General features: G+C 42.7%; 1 protein-coding gene across 1 annotated transcript; it reads left to right on the plus strand.

Annotated features, from left to right (window-relative positions):
* The first annotated feature begins 1,308 nt into the window (after window positions 1-1,308).
* Window positions 1,309-14,643, plus strand: CALM1 (calmodulin 1). The gene is made up of 6 exons (XM_080617122.1): window positions 1,309-2,915; window positions 6,044-6,074; window positions 7,025-7,168; window positions 9,197-9,303; window positions 10,837-10,972; window positions 11,196-14,643. The coding sequence occupies exons 1-6, from the start codon at window positions 2,913-2,915 to the stop codon at window positions 11,222-11,224; spliced, it is 450 nt and encodes a 149-aa protein (XP_080473248.1). The 5' UTR covers window positions 1,309-2,912; the 3' UTR covers window positions 11,225-14,643.
* The last annotated feature ends 10,489 nt before the right edge of the window (window positions 14,644-25,132 follow it).

The following is a 25,132-nucleotide window of genomic DNA, read 5'->3' on the forward strand; positions in this document are numbered from 1 at the left end:
TGTCAAATTAGGAAGAAAACCCTCCCCTTAGTCAGAATGTTATTTTGGAGCATTAGCTGTGAAATATTTTCAAATATACAATGATGCAATTTAACGGAAACTACTGCAGAACCTAACTGTGGCACCTTAATTCATCACCCTGATATCTATCTTAAAGAAAGCAAGATAACTATACTCCAAACTCCTTTAAAAGTAACTTTATTTTGAAAATCCATTTTTAATATAAATGAATTATTAACATGAACCATCAAGAGTTAGAAAAAGGAGACATAAAATGGTTAAAAAAAAAGTAATAAATGCACAGTAATCTTTATACTCAAAGGCCTGTTAATCTTTGGCAGCATTCACTGAATGTCATTGAGTGGCTTTTTACTTCACATTTCCATGCTTCTTCATGTATGTCCAAACATACTGATAGTTTGTAACAGAATCTACATAACTTTAATTACTTGTCTCATAGTCTCTCTTCAACAGCTAAATCCCTTCACTTTTTAACAAGTAAAGGTTTGGATCATTGGAAGAACATCCTACATGCACTTAAAATTAACTTTAAGGACTGAAATAAGGCACGTACATTCTAAACCATCACATTTAAATGTTGGTAAGATCATTCTCCTGATAATACCTTCAGCCTTCCACATTAGAAACATTTTGGCCAAAGACCATGAGACTGCATTAGCTATTCATCTTTGCGAAGTAGTTATACAAATTTCTTAGCCTAGTATTTATAAAGAATTCAGTGCTTCAGTAATGAATTCTTCACCTTCATAAGATCAGCACAATGAGGTGAATGATTTGTACATGAACATTGTCCTTCACACATCCCTGCGAGACTCAGGGAGTTCCAAGATTCACTTATCCAAGCAAAAGCTCTTGCAGTTCACAGCAATCAAACACTGTGCCATGTTTTCCAGAAAGAAATTAAGTTGGGAAAATAAGAGCTTAAAATTGTTGGTCTGGTTTGAAAACAAAAGATTTGTGTGTTCTTCCATAGGAAAACAAAACAAAACAAAACCCCCAAAAATGTAAAACAAACAAACCAAAACCCACCCAAAAACCAACAAACCCAAAGTCACTGCTTAGTAGTTAAAAAAAAAAAAAAATTAAAAAAAGGAGGTTGGGTATTCTGCATCAAAAATAGAAACTGTCTATAAAACTGTCATTTGCAGACTAGCCAGCTGCAAACTGGTTTTCTGACACAATTTCATATACTAGTTCCTACACAGATGTTAGGATGGTTTAGGGACCAAACTATGACACATTAAATAAGGGGGGGGGGGGAGGAGGGGAACAGGTTGCTATTGGAAATCCTTCTAGATTGTAAACAGGTAAGTGTGTTTGCCAACCTATCACTGTGTTCCAGAAAGTCAAGCAAATAAATAGTACTTCAGTAGTAAAGCTATTGAAATTGTCAAACAAACAGAACTCAACTGATTTTCTTTATTTCAAACACTGAAAGCATGCATGATTTTTCAAACAGAAAAATGTATTTTAAGAGATTTAGTAATATTCTACAAGCAGCTCATCAGAATCATGACCACACTGGAATTACTGCTAGCTTCCCAATCCAGAGAGAGGCCCAAACTAAAACCTTAACTAAAAATATATTTAATTACAAAGAAGTTCAAAATCTAACAGTACCTGTCTTGAATGGAACCAAGATCCTTGATTCCAGTGTGTGTGTGTCCATGGTTGGTTGTGCTTCCATACCTATTAAAGGAGGTACAGTGAATGCTACAATATTTACCTCGGTTATCATCAGTTGGACAAAATCCTCAAACCCAGAGCAGGCAGAGGAGAACGAAGACATCTGACATGAGGACATGCTTTTGTTGCCTCTCACTTGTAGGCTGCTGTTCTGCTGAGAAGTGGCTGAAGTGACACGTCAATTGTAGACCATCTAATTCTACACTGAATTTTACCGTCATCCAGATTTTGGTGCTTGACAAAAGCCCTACAATTTAAAAAACCGGCAGCTGTGCTAGCTTCAGCATACCAGCTTTACAATCCCTGTCGTACTCCCTTGTCTTCAGACTTCCACGAAGACTGCTTTACTAACATCCCCTGCCATCACCCTCTCCCAGGTGCCGTCCCGGGCTCCCGGTGGAAAGCAGGCCACAGCACTGCCGGCGGGGATGCTGTCTAGGAAAAAAAAAAAAAGCACCATAAAACCACCGTCTCGGCCGAGATTCCCCTCGCCCCGGGGGTCCCAGCCTAGAGGGAAACGGGGAGATAGAGGCCGGAGGGTCCTCACGGCGGGCAGGTCTCTCCCGGCCGGTCCGGCCGCCCCTCGCGGTCTCTGCCAGCAGTTGCGGTCGGCGGAAAATGGCCACTGTGGGCTCAGGCAGCCTTCACCCCCCGCCGCCTGGCTTGGGGGCTGGAGAGGCGGCCTAGCAGCCCGCGGCAGGCTACAGTCAGCGCCCGGGACAGGGGCCTCTCCCTCGGGCAGGAGGGAGCTGCTCTCCCGCCTGTCTCTACGTGGCTTACCTCAGGGGGCGAGGAAACAAGGGGAGGGGAGAGAAACCCAGCGGAGAAAGAGTGGGGGCACAGCGGGGCTACAGTCCGCAGCGGACCCAGCTCTCCCATCGGGCAGGCGGCCGGCGGCCGCGCCTCTGAGGGCGAGGAACCGCGGGGGGACCAGGCTGGTGGAAGCGAGCCCGCCGGAGGAGGGGCCAAACCGCGGAGGGGGCAGAACTGCTCGTCGCAGTCACCCTCACACATATCACGCCGGCGAGGAGGAAAAAAAAAAGGCCCCGCTCCGGCGGAGGGATACAGTCCTACATATATAGTGGGGCGGAGCAGGCTCACACTCCTAGCTCTTCTTCAAGCCGCTCGAGGGAGGAGGGAGTCGCCGCCGCCGCTCGTGGTCGCGCAGTTAGTGCAGCCGCCGCTGGGCCCGCCGCTGCCTCGCCATGGTAGGTACCTCCACCGACCGACTACGGAGCGGGGCGCTCGGACTGCCGCGGGGGCTGACGCGAAAAGGGCTTGCTCGAAGGGTGCTCGCTGAGGAGCTGATGTTTCGGTGGAGCTGGGCTCTCCCCGTGAGGCAGTGGGGAGGGAGCTCCGCGGGGAGGGGGGAGCCCCGTGGGAAGGGGCAGCGGGAGGCCGTATCCCTTCCCGCCCGCGTCCCCGCGGGGTGAGCAGGCTGGCGGCAGCAGACGCGCCCCCGCCGTACTGCGCGGGATCGCCGCTGAGCTGTGGCCTTTCCTCTTCCGCCGCTTCCTTTCCCCCGGGGCCTACGGCCGTGTGGGCGCCCCGGCCCCGTGTCCTCCCGCCGCGGCCCCGCCTCGCTTTCCCCCGTGTGTGGCGCTGGCTTCCCTCCGGAAAGGGCTTGGCTTGTCCCCCTGGGGCCGCGGTCCCTCAGCCGCGCAGGGCGCTTTTTGGGGCGGGGGCCATGCCAGGCAGGGCGCGCGGCTGAGGGCGAGGATCCTGCTCGGCTCCGGCACCAGCTGCACTGCGCAGGGAGCGGGGGGGCGGCTCGGGGGAGGGCACCGCGCTGCAGCTACTGCGCCCTCGCCCCCCATCCCCCAAAAAAACGCAGCAGCAGTGGCGAAGCCCATCACTGTCTGCATTACATCATGTCTCCTCCTCTTCCTCCCCGGCCCCCGCGCACCCCCCGGCTGGGGGGGACTGGGGCGCGCTGCGCTTTGCTCGGTTGGAAACGGCCCAGCGCCCGCTCGGGGGGCTCGGCTTGGGGAGCGCAGCCTTTCTCACTTGGGGGGGGCTGCGGAGGAAGAGCCGCTGTCTCGGCCGCTGCGGGCAAGTGATGGGGAAGGCTGGCTGCGGAGCCCAGGCACCCTCCTTGCTGAAGCATGAGGACGTAGTGTGGCCGGCGGCTGGAGAGGGAGGGGAAGCGGGGACGCACTGCAGCAGCGGGTGGCTGCGGCCGTTGGCCGGGAATGGCGCCTGTTGCGCCCGCGGGCTGCGAGCCACCCGCTCCCTGGCCTGGCGGCGCCAGCCTCCGCAGTGATCCTCCCGCAGCACGCCGCGGGCGGGCTCCAGGACCGCTTTCGTTGTTCTCCGGGTGCTGCGGTGACAGCCCCGATTCTTCGCAGACAAGGACAAGAGGAAGGGCTGGGATTTTCCCGGCGGTTTTTCTCTTCCTGCGGGAGAGGCGAAACGGTTGCAGACTGACCTCTAATCGCATTTTGGCCATCTGAGTGTTCCTCGGCTCTGCCTTTCTATGTCCCCTTCCCGTCGGGGAAGGCTGACATCACCAGGACAGGATTTGATGACTTGGCTGGGTGGGGTGGTGGCTCCAGCCCTGGGTACCTTTGTCCTGTAGTAGGGGCGAGTGGTTGTGGCTGTTGATTGGGAAAGTGAACCCCATGGCGGTTTAGGGTCTGTTTGTGTCCTTCTGGCATCACGGTGTTTGCAAAGCTGGTGGTTTGGGTTTTTTTTTCAATCGAAATATGATTTTTAGAAACATCTATCTAGCTACTACTAATGGGGCACACTGAGCCGGTATTGTGGGTTGGAGGCTTTTGCCGAGGTGTGGCTCTGTTTCCTGTTCGGCAGGGAATTGAGTCTGTTATGTAAATTCCTTAGATAATCTTTAAGTAAAATCTTGCATTTTCTGGAAAATCATAGAGGCATACAGAAAGTCGAACTGGTTTTTGAACACAAGTGTTCTGCTGTTATTAAAGGATATTTATTAAATTTGAACCTTGTCTTTAGCTGTTAGCATTTCTACCTTTTTCTCCCTCCAATCGACTGTGCATATGGGAAGTTGTTTAATCATTGCACACAGACGTTAAAATATGTTTTAAGAAAAAAAAACTCAACCCGAGTCCTAACACCTATTTACAGGTGAAATCTGTGTATGTCACTTAACATACACAGCAGGCTTTCAATCCTACTGTATCTTGCTGTGCAAGAACTTAACAGATTGTATATAGCTTAATTCTCCATTGTATTTGTTGCTGTTTACTGCAGTTAAGTGGCTTTTATACTTGAATAAGGGTGTTTTAAGACAAAAACAGTAGTTTAAGACAAAAGACAAGATACCTTTGATGTACAAATTTTTCTGTTCTATTAGTAAAAGCTGTCCAATAAAATGAATTTAAAAGGAGTTAATAGCTTGTATTCTCCAGTATCTGTGACTAGACGTTTAAAATCCATTTTTTTTTTTAATTACTAGGAAAGTGCATATTTTTCCGTAGAGAACTGGTTAGCTCCTTTGACTCCAGCCAGCAGTTTTTTGTGATGTGCTATCCATACCAAAGGGAGAGGCTTCTGGAAGGATGTGGCTAGGACAGTTAAGCTTGGAGAGAACCCATTTCAGGTATCCACTGAGCTGTGTACACCGTTGGATGCAGCAGTGGCCTCTTGAAAGAAGGTCATAAGCAGGTGTTCTAAACTTTGCCATTTAAAAATGATGTAGTAAACAACCCATATATCATTGTGAGGCACCTTAAACTGCTTGGCTGAATGGAAAAACAGTGATGCTTGAAAACGAGCGTTTTCTTGGTCAGAGATGGCAAAAATCTCTTTAATATTGAGCGGTAATTCCTCCTCATATCGCAGCACAGTTCATTCCATTAAGCTTACAGTAGCCTAATGCTTGGTGCAGTGTGATGGGGGAGGGCGGGCTTCAGGAGTGGTAGATCACTAGGTGGCACACTCGTCATTAGTCCACTAATGTGCAAATACCCCCACGCAGTATTAGGGTCACTGTACTGCTGGAAATGACATCTGATGTGATGTGAAACCCCAAACACATGTCATTAAGGATTTCATGCCTCTCTGACTAATTGCAAGGAGCCTGCCCTGTGTCCTTCACTTGACCAAATCAGATTCTCCAAGCTGAAGGATGGCATGTGTGGTTCTTCATGTGCAGTTTCAAAACAAGTTAGCTTCTTTGCTTTTGGAAATATCTGCATCGTGTAGGTGAGTGGAATTTCCTTGCAGAGGCAGAGTTCATGGGGTTGAAAGTGGCTTTGCAAAGTAATGATAAATCGCTGCTGAAATCTGCAGGAAGTATCTTGAGGCTTGATATAGCTGGAAGTAAAAAATATTCTAAAATGTTCTATTCTTCGTGTAGGCTGATCAGCTGACTGAAGAACAGATTGCTGGTAAGTGTGTTGATGAGAAGCATGTTGGTTTTTTTTTTTTTTTTTTTGCTAACTCCTGTGACTAAAAGAAAATATGTTACCTTGAGCATAATGGAAATAAACCCTTTCTGACAATTTCAGATCTGTACTAACACTTAAAAATTTTTAAGAACAAAACAAAAAAACACATTGTGGAAAATTTCTTTTAATTTAGATTGCTTATTATCTGTAGACCAAGGAAGAACTTTTAGACTTTCAGACTTAAGCCAAGTCCTTCTAGATTTCCTGCAAACAGAAATGCTAGATTCAAGTGAAGTCAGAGCAGGCCTAGGTACTCTTTTCTTTTTTAATAAAGTGAAGATAAGCTTGAAATAGCAACAAATAACCTAAAATGGATTAATATAGGCCAGTGTCTTTAAATAATTTCTAACATTGTCTGTAATTCAGACTGGAGAAGGCACATTATTTGGCTTTCTGGAGACCAATCACCCACTTGTGACTGATGCATATTTGTATTGTCTGCTGCCTTAAAAATAAGTGATGAATGACAACACTTATTGTTCCTGTAAGTCTGTTAATGGTGAAGGGAACCCAGTGAGTTGTTTTAAATTGAGTTGCTTTAGTTATCCCAGGTAGTTGCTGTTTATGGTGCAGCTGTGCCTCAAGGTATTGTTGAATATCATAATCCTTATACTCAATGTAATATAACACATTATGTTGAAATGTGTTATAGAGTTCTAATGCAGATAATAATCACATGAAAGAAGTCTGAATATACTATGCAAATTATGTGTTGGGACTGTAAATAATATTTTTTATTAATATTTAAGTGTTAATTCTGTCCAGACATGGAAAGTTAGAGATAATGTTTCTTAAAATTGTACCAGGCATTGTCAGTTAAGTGCATTTTTAGGAAGCAGTTTTCTCATGCTGATGATGTTGCTAAACACTGGGACTGTTTCTGCCTTTAGAGTTCAAGGAAGCCTTTTCCCTATTTGACAAAGATGGTGATGGTACTATCACAACAAAAGAACTGGGAACTGTCATGAGGTCACTGGGTCAAAATCCAACAGAAGCAGAATTGCAGGATATGATCAATGAGGTAGATGCTGATGGTAAGTGTTGAAAGTCAGTTATTAGTGCATGACCTCCATACCTGGGCTTGGACTGCATAGGCAAGGTTCTGTGACATTGATCTCTTGAAGCAGTTTCAAAATACTCAATAGAATCTAAACTGAGAGGGGTATAAATCTTGATTGCTCTGCACAGCAGTCAAAGATGCTAGTAGTATTAGTGAGAATCTTAAAAAAGGGGATGGGCAGAGACAAAATTACACTGTTAGTCTTTAATATTTTATAGGCCACAGGCTTCCTATTGCTGTCTTATTTGCCCTGACCTACTGTTAACCTGTTTCCACCCAGCTTTTCTATACATGTTTCAGCCTGTGTTGGTCTTAATAGCTGCACTAATGTCTGTGGTTTTTTTTTTTTTTTTCTCAAGCCAAAAATGTGGTAGGAGTGGAATAGTGCTAATTTGCAAGAATTGAAAATGCAACAAGGAGAGACTGTATCATCTAATGTAGTACATTAGATTCCTAATAGACAGGATGGAGTGATTGGAGGCAAAGGCAGAAAAACCATCCTGTATGAAGTCTATCAATTATTTTAAGTGGATGTCAGAAAGGGTAACCACACATCTTGTTTCTGAGACTCCAGATAGGCTAGGAGTTATAAAAGGAAAAATTCTTTCCCCTGCACAGAAATATCAAAGCTTTGATCTTGTATGTTTTTGTGGTAGTGATATTCCTCTAACACCTCTGTGAAAGTGTGCTGGCAGGAGTATAGATTATCTAATTATCTGTCTACATTTCCTTTCCTAAAAGTGTAAGTTGACCTTAATTGTTAGCTCTTGGATGCAGATACTAAAAAGCTTCACTGTTTGCAGTGCTACAAAGAGTTTGTATCCAGTGGCTTCTCCAGGTTGCAGTCCACTTGCGGCACTAAGTAGATTAAAAATGAAAGGAAACTCAGGCTTTTAGATAAGTATGCCTGCTCATCTGTTTAAACTTGTTCTATAGCAGAATGCTTTCACTGAGGATTTTTCAAAGCTGAGTACAAGACCTGTGTTGAGATTTTAGCTGGTAGGTAAAGCTGGCTGTGATAATAAATCATTGTGTATGTCTCCATCTGGAATCCCTAAGCTTCAAAGGTTTTGTTAAGCTACATCTGTTTAGTTTCTCTGCTGTACTTACCCAGTGAGTTTGTGTATGTCCCTCAAGCAATGGGTAGATATTGGTTGCACAGTGAGATATTTAATGTGGGGCTTTTGGCATATAGGGCTGAATCCTGACTTTACAAATCTAGTTTTCTGCTGGTTTAGAGAAGTTTTTTTCACCACACCACTTTTCTCATAGCTTTGAGCAGCCTTAAGTTCAAATGGAAATGTTAAAAATCTTATGGGTGAGGTCTGGATGTTACCAGGGATCTTCAGTTTTGCAGTGAAGTACCTATAAGAACACCTGCTGCTATGCTTACCAGAAATAACAAATAATAGCAGCTTCTCTCTTGTCACTGGAATTTGCAGATCCTTGTTAAAGGATGTGCACCTCTACCAATGGTGCATTACTTCTGTGGTGTCCAACATAATGCTGTTAAGGAAGTTGATTTTTAGCAAGGAACAAACATTTGAGTGGCATTAGTGAAGTGTTATTTCCTCAAATTTCAGATATCCTGGATTTGTATTGTCAGCTTTACAATATGTTGTTTTCTGCAATCTCCCACAGCAATTGGGAGATTCTAAAGAAACTGAACAAATACTTTTGGGGAGTATGCCGTAATACTGATCAACCATGGAGCATCAGAATGACACTTTTCTTGCAGCTTGGGTGGCAAATGGTATGGCTTGACCTGGAAAGAAGGCAACAGTTGATCTTTGTTGTGCTGAAACACTGCTGTGACAGCAGCTACTGCATAGTGTAATAGCAAAAAGGTAGTGGCAACAATTTGGGAAGAAGATCCAGTTCTTCTGGAAGAATGGTTTACAGAGGATCTATCTTGTCAGTGGCTAAGTTAAAAGCCTGATTTTTCGTTTCTGTATAAAGAAAAGCATGGAAGTTTAATTTTTTGAAGTTTCTTTTTATTAAGGCAATGGCACTATCGACTTCCCTGAGTTTTTAACCATGATGGCCAGAAAAATGAAGGACACAGACAGTGAGGAAGAAATCCGTGAGGCATTCCGGGTCTTTGACAAGGTATTAATAAAAGTACAAATATTCTTTAGAAGCTGTAATATATCCAACTTCTCCTCAGTGTTTTCTCCATCCATGTCTTGAAGGAAAAATAGTCCTCTGGTAGAAATAGAGGAATTGGCAAAAGAGCTGGAACTGTTCTAGAAACAGAATCAGGACTATTGCAGGCTGGTTCTGCCTGCTTTACACCTCAGGTTTAAGCTTTAGGCTCACCCATAAGGAAAACCTTCTGGCCTTTCCTTAGGAGCAGAAATGAGCAGAACTTGATGGTTGTGGGGTAATTTTTTTTTTGTTTTGGTGGGTGGGATTTTTCTCTACCTCTTGACTTCGGGAACAGGAGGATATGTTTGTATGTATGCTCAAGGTTTTATACTTCATGGAAGCTTGTGAAGCTAAAGTGAAGTCACCAGTATTCAGAGGAATATGAAGCATTGCATGTTGTGTTTTCAAGATGTGGACATTGAGATTGCTTTCAGGGGAACTTGAGTTTAACTCCCTTTGTCATCTTTAAGGATACCTGGGCATACATGATAAAGGTGTATTATTTCTAGAACAGGAGTTCCCATCTTTTGATTGATTGAATATGACAGATATTGCAAGAGAATTGTGCTCAGTAATGGCTGTTGCAGCTGCTAAGCTGTTGCACACACATGTGTAGAAGGAGGCCTTACTACTTCTTTTTATTGATAAAACTGGCCATCTTTAGTACTTAGCCAAATGTGCTGGAAAATTGTTCAATCATTTGGTTAGTACCTGCCCTGCGGGGTTATTTTCTGAAGACTGTATTTGTGTTTAAAGTCACTGAGGTAGCTTACTTACTGGTGATGGTCATATGAACTCCTGCTCTAAACTGGTATGTTTTTCCAGTCTATGCAAGAAGACAGTGTCTCAAATGGCCAGGGATGAGCTCTCTCTTTTTTTTTTTTTTTTGTTTTGTTTGGGTTTTTTGGTTGGGTTGTGGGTTTTTTTGTTTGTTTGGATTTCTTTTGTTGTTGTTGTTTTGTATTGCCAGAAAGCTTTTCACAAATCCTGAGTAGAATTTAAAGGTTTGCTTTGAAGATTGTTCTATAAGATTGTTCTTTATAATGTCTTATCCAAGAAGCCTAAGCAGTCTGGTTTTACAGCTAGTATTGCACAGAAGAGAAAGCTGACTTTATTCTAGCTGGTAGGGAAATTGGTTGGTTTGGTTGTTTTCTTTCCCTTTTCCTAGGCAGTGGAGACTGAACAAAACCCATTTTGTTTATGGATTTATTTTTGAAAGCTCTTTAAAACATTGCAAATACCTTATGGCAGCTACGAATCAGACATACAGTTATTCTTACAGTACAATAATTGTACAGAAAGATATGGTGGCATGCATGCTTCATAAGGCAAGGAGACTAGTATGTACTGTAGGGTTATAGAGTGTACCAGATCTGTGTATCTGTCCCAAGTGCTGTAAGTGTAGTTTGAAAGCAGTTACTGGAAACCCAGATGTAGTTTCAGAGTTAATCAATGCCAGGTTAATCGTGATCTTTTCCAACTTTTTCCTCACAGGATGGGAATGGCTATATCAGTGCAGCAGAGCTACGTCATGTTATGACAAACTTAGGAGAAAAGCTAACAGATGAAGAAGTAGATGAAATGATCAGAGAAGCAGACATTGATGGGGATGGGCAGGTCAACTATGAAGGTAAAAAGATGCTTGTCTTGTCTCAAAACAGTTACTCTGAGTGAAAGCCTCATGCATAGGGCATAAATTTCTGGTACTGGAGGCACCAGTTTATTTGGCTGTTTATGTCTGTGGATAAAGGCCTACATTCAGTGAAAGGCTTTTTTATGTGAAGTGTTTTTAAGAGGCTTCTCAGTTGATACACTCAGAAACAATAAATCACAGTGACTTTTTATCTTTTCAGAATTCGTACAGATGATGACTGCAAAGTGAAGAGACCTCCTTTACACCTTTTTTCCTCTAGAAGAATCAAATTGAATCTTTTACTTACCTCTTGCAAAAAAAAAAAAATGTTCATTTATTCATTCTGTTTCTGTATAGCAAAACTGAATGTCAAAATACCTTCTGTCCACAAACTGCATGTAATGGTTGGTGGTCCTGTCCCCAAAAGATAAACATCAGTTTTACAATATAAGTAATTGTACTACCTTGAAAATAAAAAAAAAAAAAAAAAAGGAAGCACTTAGTGAACTCAAAAGTTCCATTTGCTAATGACTATTACACTGTTTGGGCTGGCCAGTTTTTCATGCATGCAGCTTGACAATTGAGCACAGTCAGACATTTGTATTAAAAGGAAAAAAAAAAACCAACCTAAAGGATCCACCCTTTTGTTCAGTGGTGGATTCTAGTTCAATTTGTAGTATAAATTGTCATAGCTGGTTTACTTTAAAATTGGTTTATACCTCAGGATGGTATGCAGCAAAATGGTTGAAGGATGCAAAACTTAGAGAAAATGCCCTAAAGGTTGAGTGGTTCTCCTGTACGTAGCAGTGTGCTCCAAAAATATGATGATCTTAACTATGGATGGCATGTCTGTGTTAAAATACTGGTTTAACATTGTCTGCATTGCACTATAGTGAAACGGGTGTCGGGCTGTTACCGTTCACAAAAATTTTTAAAAGAAACCTTCACCAAGGGAGCATCTTTGGACTCTCATATTTTTAAAACCTTCTGTACCATGACTTGGAGCTGGCGGAGTAGCCTGTGGACTTCAGCACAACTATCAACATTGCTGTTCAAGATACTACAATTTATGTCCATTCCAAGTTGTAAATGCTAGTCTTTTTTTTCCAATAAAAGACCATTAACTTAAAGGTGGTGTTAAATGCTTTGTAAAGCTAAAATATATATATATATAAAATTGAGATACTAAACCAAAAAAGCGGTAGGAGGGAAGTGTTTCTATGAATGACTTGCTGCTAAATTATAATGCACATGTATGCAATAAGTTATCCCCTATCTTTTCAAGATGGCAAGAACTGACCTCCTGTAACCCAAGACCTTTGCTATAAATAAATGAACTTGTGCTTGCCTTTCATATTACGACAATGTTAATTTAGTTGGTCTCAAAGTCGTGTAATGCTGACTCGTCAGCTATCAGCACAGAAGTAACACCGCATTTCACTAAAGTGGAGAGCTGAGCATGCATGTCAATACTGGGGAAATTGTAGGTTGCTTATATTTTTTTGACAGGTTATAGAAACTAGTTGGAGAACTTAAACAGCATGGACTTCATAGATATGATTCAAACATGCATAAAATGCATTTCTCTACCAACCCACAGAAAGAAACCAAAAGGATATTTCTTTTACAGTATGCATTTAAAAAAAAAGCCCATTTCCAAAAAGGCTTTATGTCTTGGCTTATCTTCTCAAACACTTGCATGAATTTTGTGGGATGGAGAAGAGGACTAGGGTTAATTTGAAAACCATCTTGTTACTTCTGCTTTGCATGCACTAGCAGTGCTTAGTCATTCCAGGTCTCTGAGTAGGTGTTCTCTGATCCTTCAGCTTCCCCATGAATGAGTGGCAAAGCAGCCGTGTGCACTCTTCTTTGTCTGAAAGAAGAATGCCTTTTTTTTTTTTTTTCTTTTTTTAAATTTTTTAATCTTTTTTTTTAAATAGCAGGGCCTCCATGTGGCAGGCTTCTGTGCTTGGGAGGGAGGGACTACAGCTTAATTACTTGACTGTAAGTTTGTTTCCAAATGTAACTGGAGTTGCAAACTTTTAATTGCTTAATTGCCTTTGGTTTTGGAGAGTATTGATACTATCTCTTGAAAAAGATGCAAGTCTCCGTTCATCCTGTCTAACTGAGGTGCCTGTGTTAAGAACTTGGTTGCTTGAAATACGGCTTTGCGCAGTGGGGGTTAAGAGATGCTTCCAGAAGGCAATTGAGACTATTTGCCTTCAGTGACTATATATTTTATTTATTTATTTTTTTCTGGGAAGGGGTGGGGGGAGTTCTGGGTGACTAGGGACCCAGACACCTTAACCAAGTGCCTAAAAGTTAGATGGGGTGAATGTAGGCAATTTTTTAGATCTCTAGTTGTTGCAAAGGCTTTTTGCTTATGGCTGCATATGCTGTCCTAGCAAATCTGGCCATGATGATGGAAGTGTCTGACTACCATTTGAAAGTAGAGTCTTGCATTGCAGCTGCAAACTGCTGCTTTGGTAGTGCTTGAGAATGGCTGCAGTGATTCTGTAGGCCAGCTTTTAAAGAGAATGTGCTAAAGAGACAGGCAAGGTAGGAGCAATGGTTGCTGCTGTGAACTAATTACTTCTGCCTGAGTGTGCAGAGAGATCTTGTCTAGTAGGTAAATGCTTCTTACCATCTTATCTGTCATTCACTCATGGTTGGTAGGGTAGTTCATTTAAGAACAGCTGCTTTTAGCTTATTCAGTGTGCTCTGTGCTTGCTAGCAAAGGGGCCTCATTGCTGCAAGAGGTTCTTGGCTTGATTAGAAATTGTCTGGCAGTGTGCAGTGTTGGTATGCCCTGTAACTGAATCTGCCTGGAGGTATCTAATTATTAACTGACTTCAGTACCACATCAACCTCGAGTAAATGTATTCTCTGTATAGGACTTTAGCTTTGTTCCCTTCTGCATAGTGAATATGTAAAGAAATGAAATGGTGTCATCATGGACTTCTTTTTTTTTTTTTCCCCTTTTTTTTTTCCCCCTTTTTTTTTCCCCCTTTTTTTTCCCCTTTTTTTTTTCCCTCCTGTGAGAGCGTGTGCGTGTGTGTGTGTGTGTGTTTTGCTTTTTCCAAATGTGAAAGTGTGGGCTGGATACACTTGGTGCATGGCTTAGAAACATGGGACTGGAAAGAACTTCCTGGGTCATCAGATCCAGTCCCCTGCTATTGCGGGCAACCGTGTCACATAATCCTTTTAATAAACTGATCAAGCTTAACCACCTACTTGTAAGTGGCTTGTTTTCATGGAAGTTCTGTAACTCATGTTGCTCTCAACTGATGCAAGTAATATATGAAATATGAAGTTAATCAAAAGGTCCTCCGGCTTAGCTTTAGGTTTATCGTTACACTTATTTAACTGACTTGAACCTGTTATTCTTTGCACAACACTCAGGAAAGTGTTGAATCTTTACAACCCCTTGCTATGAATAAGAGTTGGTGTGCTTGCTTATTTTTTTTAATGGAAAAGATGGATGTCTGGCTTGTTGAAATTTGTTAGATATGTTGATTGTCAAGGCAAGAAGCAATTGAGTTACTTGTATTTGATACATAAATTTAAGGCTAGAGTATACATAACCATTTTTAAAACACATCAACTTGCAGTGTAGTTTTATATTTAATACTGAAATTGTACTGCTAAAATTTAAACTGCTGTTAATCATATTCCTCTTCTGATCATAATGAAAAAATAAAGGGTAAGAAAATGCTTAACATAGATTATTCATTATCATGCTTATTTTATTAATAATTCAGGCTCTGAAACATCTCCAGGTATGGGGCATTTATTTTGTTTGCTGGGGGGGGGGAGGAGGAGGGTGTGTGTGAGGGGGGAGGTTACTGATGTTGTAGAAGACTCTTATTCCCCAGCCATTTGTTATATGTGTGCAGCTCTTCAGAAACACAGATGCTATCAGAAACTGATGAAGAAATTACACTACACCTTACTGATGTGTTAGATGCACGTGTGGGCAGTGTATAGTGCTGGCACTGCCAGGCCCCCATCCTGCCCAGGTGAGTGGGGAGGGGGGGATGAGCCTGTACATTCATCCCTATGCTGAGCATGCATGTGATGTGAATGGAGATCTGTGCTCCAATGTGATGCCATCCTAAACCAAAATTACAGTCTTGGGGTTTAGAAGTAACAGAGTTAATACAGCTTGCTTTTCCCCTGCCATGAAACTTACCTGGAACACTGTCTTACTGCAACCTGATTAGGGTTTTTTTTTGTTGGTGGTGGTGTTGGGTTTGTTTTGTTTTTTTTGGGGGGTCGGGGTTTTTGGTTTGTTTTCAAAATTTAGTTACTGAGTGAAATCTGTCGGAAAGGACTGTAGCAGGGCCACAACATGACTTCTGGCCGTAGACATCTAGCCACCAAGTGAAGAAGGGCAACAAAGGCTGTTGCCGTGTTTCTACTGGCTGGTACTTAGGAAAGTAAATTGTATACTTGCGTATAGAGCAGAGAGACCATTAAAATCAGTATGACAAACACATAAAATTGTGTGGGGATTTTCACATAACAGCAGTGCAATTCCGAACTACTGAAGTTTTGTTTTGGGTTTGTTTTGGGGTTTTGTTTTGGGTTTTGTTGAGTTTTTTTGTTTTGTTTTAGGTGGGGTTTTTTTTGTTTGTTTTTTTTTTTTTTGGGGGGGGGGTTAATCCGAATACAAGGTTGTGGGGGTTTTTTTAAGTATGATTTTGAACTAATATATCAGATGATGAATTGTTTATGGATCTGGGGCTCCAAAGATTCCAACATATTATTTGCTATAGAAAATTTGTATGAATGCTTAAGTACTTAAAAAATTGTATGTTTTCCAAGAACCCTTATCAGTGGGTATCCTAGGAAAGCATTCATAAGAGAGAAGCTTCATCAACTGGGTAATCTTATACAGATCTCCTCCAAAGAGCCACTTTCAGTTGCCTCAGAGGTCAGTGTCTGCAGAAATACTGAAGGAATTATTCATAGTGCAGCCTTTTCCTGGCAAAAACATCTTCTAAGATAATTAGTGGTAGAAATACAACATGAAAACTAGGCTAATCACCTAAAAAGTAATCAAAATGTTTTCTGGGGAATTTTTTAATTATTTGTAGATCTCTATGATGTATTTGAAAAATAGATTCTTGAACAAAAGTTCTACTTGCCCTACCAGTTGCAGCATTTAAAATGAACACAGTATTTGTACAGAAACCAACAGCAACTGAGAAATCCATAAAAAGGTATTAAATAGCATTCCCCATTTTACTTGTTTGCAGTGGGGTCAGCAATAATAATGCTGACAGCATAGTAAGTATTCTGAAACAGGACAGGATAAGAGCAAAAAGAACACCTGTGATAGGACTGCTGTGTAGTCTTGTCTCATGGAGTATTTGTTGCCCACAAAGCTGTAAATATTTGACTGTGAGCTTCCTGGGCATTAAGATTTTCTAGCAGCAGTCCTACCACTCAGTTTGTCTGCTTTTCCTTGCCTGTTTCCCAAAGCCTGCTCTGTGATAACTCTATATTTACCTGACAATATGCAACCTGGAAAAGTTAGTTGTAAGCCTGCTGCAGTTCAGAATTTGCCAAACATACTCTGCTTATTCTGAGCGTTCTTTACAAGTACACTAAAAAGAGTAATCTCCTCCAGACATGCTGGTAGGAGACAAAATGTAACCATGATTTCAAATAGGTTTTCACTGAGTCTCATTAATTATTTTAGCCCAGAGTACTTAGCTCCCTAGGAATCTGAGTGCTACATCATCAAAACTAGTTTCTCAAGGACTTTGACATAAAATTTGAAGGATATTTTCTAATAACTTATTTGTTTCTTTAGATACGAGTAAAATAAAAATTCCTACACACATACACCAGATGCTCTGTCAGGTAATCAGTGTGCATGATTCTGTCCATCCTACATAGCTGAAACAAAAGTAGATTTAATCAGTAAATCAAGTCAATATGTAAAATATATTTTCAGTACAGAAGAAGATAACTTGGTCTACACCACAGTTATGAAAACATAGCTAAAGTGTGAAAATTGCCTTGCTGATTTATTTTCCATCATATTAATTTGTAGGGGAAGGTAGGTAATTGCTTCACTAACTTCAGTTATTATTCTTTTCTATCTTAAACACTTGCAGATACGGAAAAATATTATAGCAAAAGAATGGTCCTAGGGCTGCAAAACTAAGCACTCAAAATTTACAAAAATACTCAATTGAGGTTGTCCATTAAACTTCAGTTTGGCCTATTGCAAATGTGATTGCAAAACATTATGCAGCTGTCTTGTTTGTACTATACTGCCCACAGCATCTTTGTATGAAGTATTTCATTGTAGCTTTCTTTTTGAATGTATTTTATTCCATACCCTAGTCATTACCCACTACCCAGCTCTTGTTTCAAAGACTGAATTACTAGTTTGTTCAATTTTTCCTATGGCACTTAAATAACTGAGTACTTCACAAATACTGCTTTCTTTTCAGGACACGCAATGAAGTGAGGGCATGCTTTATGTTCATCAAACAGAAGGATCTGAGGTGCAGTCACTAAAGTTCAAAGCAGTGTTTCTAAGAGCTCAATCTTAGACATTTTTATTTGTCAGAATCATAATCATGCTTTACGTGTGGTATAAAGACACCTCGTCGGTAGCAGTGTCCTTTGTGCCTGGAAATCAGTCTGAGGGTCAGGCAGTTCTTGACTGATGTGCTTAGAGAAAGCAACCGCCTATAGACAGCTGACCCCAAGCAGTCAACCCACCCCATGCAAGGATTCCATGCAGAAACCAAAAGTGCTTGTTTTCCAGGGCAGCAGTAGCTTACCTAGTCCAGCAGGTAAGCTTCTCCTCTTCCAGCCCTATATCACTTATTAGGCTTTGCCTAATTTCTGCAACAGAATGGATGAACTGTGCAGTGTTTTTTCCTTGCACCGTGCTGATTCACACCCAGAGCAGCTCGCCTTGTGCAAGGGGAGAGAGGGAGCTGAAATAAACATGGTCATTTTACGCTAGGACCACAAAATAGGGGCGTGGAAGTGAAGTGGGGGAATAAAAGTTGCAAAGAAACTCAATTTGGCACTTCCTAACTTTGAGGTGTCACTTTGTGCTTTTGCTGCTGTTTCAATTCTATAATTTAGTACTACGAGAGTGAAAGCAGTACTGCGGCCCCAGCACAGGAAACTCCATTGTCTGGTATCACAGTGACACTATCACCATCTGAGCCCCTGCCTTTGGGTTCAGCACAGACCATGACCTCCCAAGGTAACAGGTGGATAGCAAGCAAAACTTCCTCAGCCAACTCAAAATGGGAAGGGAATACTTTGCACATGGGTTTGTAGGGGAAAGGTGGTTTTGGGGACTGTGGGAGCAGCTCAGGGCTCTGCAGGAGGCTGTGCTTTGATGGTCCTGGGCTTTTCCATCCATTTACTGTAACCATGACCCCATACCTCTCATCCTTTCTATTTTATTCTCTAACCTTATCAGGCCAAGGTTGTGCCTCAGGCTTTTCTAGGTTTACTTGTCCCAAGGCTTTTACCCTTTTTCATCTTGTCCACTGTTGCGGGTTAACTCTGGTGGGCAGCTCAGCCCCACCAGCTGCTGGCTCACTCCCCTGCCCGGTGGGATAGGGAGAGAATCAGAAGGGCAAAAGTGCAAAAACTTGTGGGTGGAGATAAAGACAGTTTAATCAGGAAAGTAAAAGCCACACATGCAAGCAAAGCAAACCAAGGAATTTAATTCATCATTCTCCATCAGCAGGCAGGTGTTCAGCCATCTCCAGAACAGCAGGGCTCCATCACACACAATGCTTATTTGGGAAGACAAATGCCATAACTCTGAATGTTCCCCCTTCCTTCGTCTTCCTCCAGCTTTATATGCAAAGCATGACATCCTGTGGTATGGACTATCCCTTGGGTGAGTTGGGGTCAGCTGTCCTGGCTGTGTCCCCTCCAAATTTCTTGTGAACTCTCAGCCTACTCACTGGTGGGGTGGTGAGAGAGGCAGGAAAGGCCTTGACGCTGTGTGAGGACTTCTCAGATATGTCTAAAACATTCCTGTGTTATCACCACTGTTTGTGTCACAAATCCAAAACCCAGCACCATACAGGCTACTATGAAGAAAATTAACTCCATCCCAGTCCAAACCAGTACATCAGCCCTTCTATTTCCATCTCTGATCAGGGATGCTAATGGCATCTTCTTCTAGACCTCTACTCCCACAGCTACCCACCAACTTTTTGTTGGTGCTGATTTCTCACCAAACAATTTTCTTCTCTGTGTTGCCTAAGACAGGTTGATCACTCAAGTCAGGGTGCAGAAGAAAGTCTTCCTGTACTCTGCTCAGGCCCCAGGTTGTAAATGTGGATTTGCGCCTTGGCTGGCTTGCAGCAGCAGAGAGATATGGTTGCAAAAAAGCCCATATAGAGCAGGTTGCCCCAAGTGTCCGGCCGGAGGTACCTGATATGAGAGAAGGTAAGCTGCTGGAATTCTACCTTAGCTAGGAATGCAGCCGTGAGGAGGCCCTGCACTGCCTCACTGCTTTCCTGAAATGCTGCTTTCATCTCAGAAGAGTTACTATCTCTTAAAATGTCTAGCGCACCACTCCCTCCTATACACAGACACACACACATGTTCTCGCATCCAAGGAGAGCTTTGCTCTCCTTTTTTGAGCAGAATCATGTTAGATGTAAACCTAAGCAGTCCCTTCACCCACCACTGACATCCAACCATCCTGAGCCTAAAATGTGGTAGATTTTTAAGTGATTGTTTTTGCACATGGGTTGTTTCCAGTGGGGATTGATGCATCACATTTTGAACTTGTGGCAATAATGTGATGCAGGATGTGTGTAGTTCTGAGATAGCGAGGAAACTGGTACCAGCGAGAGACCCTCCCAAGACACTGGGGTCCCTCCTAGCACTCTTCTTCCCCCCAGCTCTCCTCTCCCTCTCTCTTCCCTTCTAACCTAATCTCCATCTCTTCTTAGGCTTCATGAGGCACAGTTTACCTTTTCTATAAAAAGCACCTTACTGAACCTAGTTCTGTTAATAGGCAGCTTTAGATTAGAAGATCAGTTACTATTTGCTAAACTACTGCAGGAGTACCTACACACAAACCCCACAAATAGGAAGCTCTCAATTGCAGAAGTATGCCTGTAGAAAAAGTCACATAAAGTTTGATTGCACTGATATTAAATTATTATGGTAGTTTGAAGTTTTATGAAGCGATAGTTACAATAATGTAGTTCTAGTATTCCGTACTTAGACGCATCAGACCTGCTTCCATACAGTAGATAGTTACTATTTGGGGAAAAATAACCTTCCTTCTCTGAGGTGTCAAAATTTTTCTTCATATCAAAGCTATTACAATTAGTGAATATATATAAATGAAAAAGTAAAATCTAAAAATATATATATATAGCTAGGTACTTTTTTTTTTAGGCTTTTGCAGTACATTTGTTACTAGGAAATAATGGAATGTAGTTTAGCACTTCTTGTTTTATCAGGTTAGGGAAGAATTCAGATTCTTATTCATGATTAATGCATGCAAGTGTCTTCACATGCAAGTGACTTCACACTGCCAGTCAAATGATGATATTAATTCAAGGATGAGGTATGGAACTAGTCTGCTAGCGGATTGTTAATTACTGAAGCAGTACTGAACCTCACATGCAGCTTTAATTCCTAAGTTATTACCCAGAGGTTATAGAATCTACTTGTAAGGCAATGTAGATATTTTTAGTGATTTACAACTTGTAATCTTGATCAAATTCCAGATTAAATTAATATGAACAGGTAATACAAGAGCAATTGGAGTAGGCATTAAGGTCATGTGGCTGAATTGGTGAGAAAATGTAACCATTTTTTTTTAAGGCTATTGCTGGCTGCACACTGTTGATTGCTAGTTTTGGAATTTATTTCATCTCTTCAGTCTTACTTTATTAGATTGGCAAAGTCTTTTACATGCAGATTTTCTAATGAGTTAAGTATAGTTCCTTCTGAGTGAATAGATTGCTGTCAAATATTTCAGCCAAGGATTTGACCCATGTTGCAAATTTATCACCTTACAGCAAATTTCATCCTGATTTTATGTTTTCAAATACAGAATCTCCATCACTTTTTTTCAATGAAAATCCATATAAACATCACTTTACAATCACTGTGTTCTATTCCTACACTATGAACTCGGTGCCCATGAACTCTGGCAATAGGCAGGATTAGCTGAACGAGGCAGATTCATCATTAGCTCAGAATTTCTTTGATTCTGGAGATGTAGGTCAGACCAACTTTTACAAAATGAGGTTTTGTGGTTTCATTTAATTTTTATTATACCCTTTGCAAGAAACAAAAAAGTTTAAAAGGAAAAAGGTGTTACCGGTATAAACAAAGGCAGGAAAGCTGGACTGATGGACTTTGGGAGGCATAAAAGATGAGTGTGTTTGATGATGAGACATTTCCATAGAGCCAGCTCTGGGAGAATCCCTGCAGGGAGAGAAGCGAGTGGGGGCAGATGTGTCTGAGGGAATATTTAAGATAAAAAAAGGTGAAACATGCAAATAGCCTTGGGAATCCAACCTGCTACGAATTATAGCAGCACTGCTGCAGTAGCAAAGCCACCAAGGCCTGCATTAAGCTCCCAGACACTCTGCATGGGTTAGGGGGGAAGTACCAGCACAGGCGAAGAATCAGGGAGTGCTCAGGAGGAACCTGTTTAATGTGGACACTGGGGGAAAAGTACTAACAGGTGAGAACCAGAATTACTGCTGGGAAAGCAGTTACCCTGTACAAGCTCTTTCCCATGCCACGCTTGTTCCCACTTGTCTGGAAAGCAAGCAGCTGAGGACCACATGGTTGCTGTCACCAGTCATCACTGTGGTCAACCCTGGGATTGTGCCTTATACCCTGCCAGTCTCAAGGCTTTAATTACTTCACTCTGGGATGCTGAAAGGCATCTTCATTGTGAGGGACATCAGTGATCCCAGGCTGCCTGCAGCAAGGGCTGCGCTGGCAGGGCCACCCATGATGGTCACATAGTTGTTTGTGGTACAGGGGACAGATGACAGATTCTCTCCATTCCTGCACGACTTCCCACCTTGCAGAGAATGAGTGCTCACCACTTGGTGTAGAGGAAAACAACATACACAAGCAAGCACATCTCTTGTTTCTTGTCCTTCCTGGAGACAGGAAAGCTCCATCTCAAATCTTTGTGCCAGCAATGCCGTGTTCAGGATAGTGAAGCTGCCAGTGGACCTAAGGCTGGTGCCCAGGCCTGTACAAAACACCCATTATCAAACAGACTTGGGACCCTACTGCACACAGATCCCAAGGGGACAGGGACTATGCTGGATGTAAATGTTGAAGCCAAGGAGCTCACAGGCATGTCCAAGAACTCTGAAAACAATTTTCAGCATCATTGCCTTTAGGCAGAAGCTGAGCAACAGTTTAGGGGACTGTGATCTGGGAGAAGTGGGACACAATCCTTTTGTGTTTCCAGTTCCAGCAGTGGCTTTAGCTGTGGCTTGGCTTGAGTAGGAGTCTTTAAAGCTGATCTTGTCTCCTGTGCTGCAACCCATGTTACCAAGCTAGGTACTGGATTTTTAGGGTGTTTTTTCTGTCCAGTTATTGCCCATATGCAGTTCTCCTCAACTTCTAAAATATTAGCAGGCCATACTTCCAAACTGAAGCCTTACACATGACTAAGCTTGAATGTGGACTATTTGATTGACATCTGTCAGGTGAGAGCTTTTAAGCATAGTTGGAACAGTTGTGAATGGTTTAAAATATAGAAAAATATTTTCTAGCTCCTTGCTTTGACGTTTAGCCCTTATTTTTTATTCCATCATATAGTTTTAAAACTAGTGAGATAGAGACTACACAGAAGGTATAATAGGTCCTAAGTTAAGAGTGGCAAAATCAAATGCAAACACTTTCTTCATTTTCAACAGTTTAGCACATGGTTTAGAAAAAGGAACATGGTGCAGAGCCATCCAGCCGAAGTTCATCAGTTCAGATGCAACCTGCAAGAAGTTAACACAAGCTATTGCCGCCAATTGCCTGCTTGGTAGTCTGCAGAGGAGTGTTGCTTGTGACTTTATGCTATGTAAGTATTTGTGATTGCTAATTTCCCCTTCACCGGTGCTGGTATGACACGGGAAAATACTCAGTCTCCCAGCCTTGTGGTACTCCAGCTGCTAAATAGATGTCCTTGTTTTCAGCGGGCTGAGCAGGCACAGCTCTGAAGCTTAAATACGTGCCTGTGCAGGCCACCCTGCCAAGTGGAGGCCAAGGCTCAGTGTCACAGTAGTGACCAGGGGCTGCTCGACCAGCAGGGACTGATGGCTGCGAAGTGTCCTCGTTGTCACCCTTTGGAGGGGGCCAGGGCTCATTGCTGTGGAGGGCACGTGCTGGCCTGGCTGAGACTTGGGCTCGGGTACCTGCTGGGCATCCACCACTTCCCAGGCAGGTTCTGCAGCCCATGCTGAGCACTCTGCCGTTCCGCTGGTGCTGGCAACTGATGAACCCAGTTTAAACCAGTTGGAAGAGTCCTACGCAATGCTTTGGCTGCTGGGCATCACATCCTCAAAGTTTACTCTGGTGCTCCGCAGGGCTGGGCTGAATAAAGAGATTTGTTGTAATTATTGATATAATTATCGGAGCCAACAGCCTGGTATGAGATCCCTGCTCGCTACTTGTCATTGCCATTCACAAGGAAGTCAGCTATGGAGCTGGTTCCTTCCTGCCCAGGTGAAACCTCCCAGTGCCCGTGGGATCAGAGCAGCTGCCAGGCAGATCCTGCGTGGCCAGCCAGGAGCCGACCCGAGCCTGGCACTTGCAGCTCGCCGACAGATTACGCCCCCAACCACCCAGTCCAGATAAACATGAAGGGACATTTGCATTTCAGCAGGGACTGGAGGAAACTGGTCTCAGCTCAGCAGCTTCCATTGCTGCCACCAGGGATGTAAACACAGGGAAGGAAACATCTTAGAAATGGATAAGGGCACTACACAGTGATCTGCATTAAACACTGACAGCCAACACCCTGACAACTTTTGACAAACTCAGATTTAAACTTTGTCAGTGGTCTCTATGTTGTTAATCAAATGAACACCCCCATTTCCCTCTCACCCCAAAAGGTAGAATGTTTGAAATTCAGAGGAAGAGAGAGAAATTTCACACATTTAAACCTCCCCACCACCCAAGTTATTTATAGCATGCCAAGAATACTATTTCTTTTTTCTTTTTTTCTCTCTTTCTGGATCAATATGAACATGTTTAATACTTTTATGATTGGTCTCTATAAATATTATCAGGAAAACTGTCGTGGTTTAAGGCCAGCCGGCAACCCAGAACCACGCAGCCGCTCGCTCACTCCCCCCTTCCTCCTCCCAGTCCCAGAGGGATGGGGAGGAGAACTGAAAGAATGTAACTCCCACGGGTTGAGATAAGAACAGTCCAGTAACTAAGGTATAACACAAATCACTGCTGCTGCCACCAATAATAATAATGATAAGGGGAATAACAAGGAAAGAGAATACAACCGCTCACCGCCCACTGACCGATACCCAGCCCTACCCGAGCAGTGATCTAACCCTGCCAGGTAACTGCCCCCAGTTCTACATCCTGGGCATGATGTGCTGTGGTATGGAATACCTCTTTGGCTAGTTTGGGTCAGGTGTCCTGTCTCTGCTTCCTCCTGGCTTCCCCTCCTCCCTGGCAGAGCATGAGACTCAGAAAGTCCTTGGTCAGCATAAACATTATTGAGCAGTAACTAAAAACATTGGTGTTATCAGTGCTGTTCCCAGGCTGAAAGTCAAAACCACAGCACTGCACTAGCTACTAAGAAGGAGAAAAATAACTGCTACTGCTGAACCCAGGACAAAAACAAATAGAAAAGAAGAGTCATTTAAGTCAAAGGACTGTTCTGGAAGGACAAATGGGTAGGAAGGGGCCCAGGGTAAACCTACCTTGGAAATTTAATGTTTTCTGACATCAGAAGAGTGTAGCTGTGGAGCCTCCACTCTGTAAGTAACCATGTGTGGCTGCCCCATCCCTGGAAGTGCTCAAGGCCAGGCTGGATGGGGCTGATCTAGTGGAAGGTGTCTTTGCCCCTGATATGAGGTTTGAAACTAGATGATCTTTAAGGTCCCTTCCAACCCAAACCATTCTATGACTCTATGGAAG

This window comes from Psittacula echo (assembly GCF_963264785.1).
Source record: "Psittacula echo genome assembly, chromosome: 5".
NCBI classification, from domain to species: domain Eukaryota; kingdom Metazoa; phylum Chordata; class Aves; order Psittaciformes; family Psittacidae; genus Psittacula; species Psittacula echo.

Coding starts and splice junctions, on each gene's coding strand:
- CALM1 (XM_080617122.1), top strand. Junction 6,075..7,024: donor GACTGAAGAACAGATTGCTG/GTAAGTGTGTTG, acceptor TTCTGCCTTTAG/AGTTCAAGGAAGCCTTTTCC. Junction 10,973..11,195: donor TGGGCAGGTCAACTATGAAG/GTAAAAAGATGC, acceptor TTATCTTTTCAG/AATTCGTACAGATGATGACT.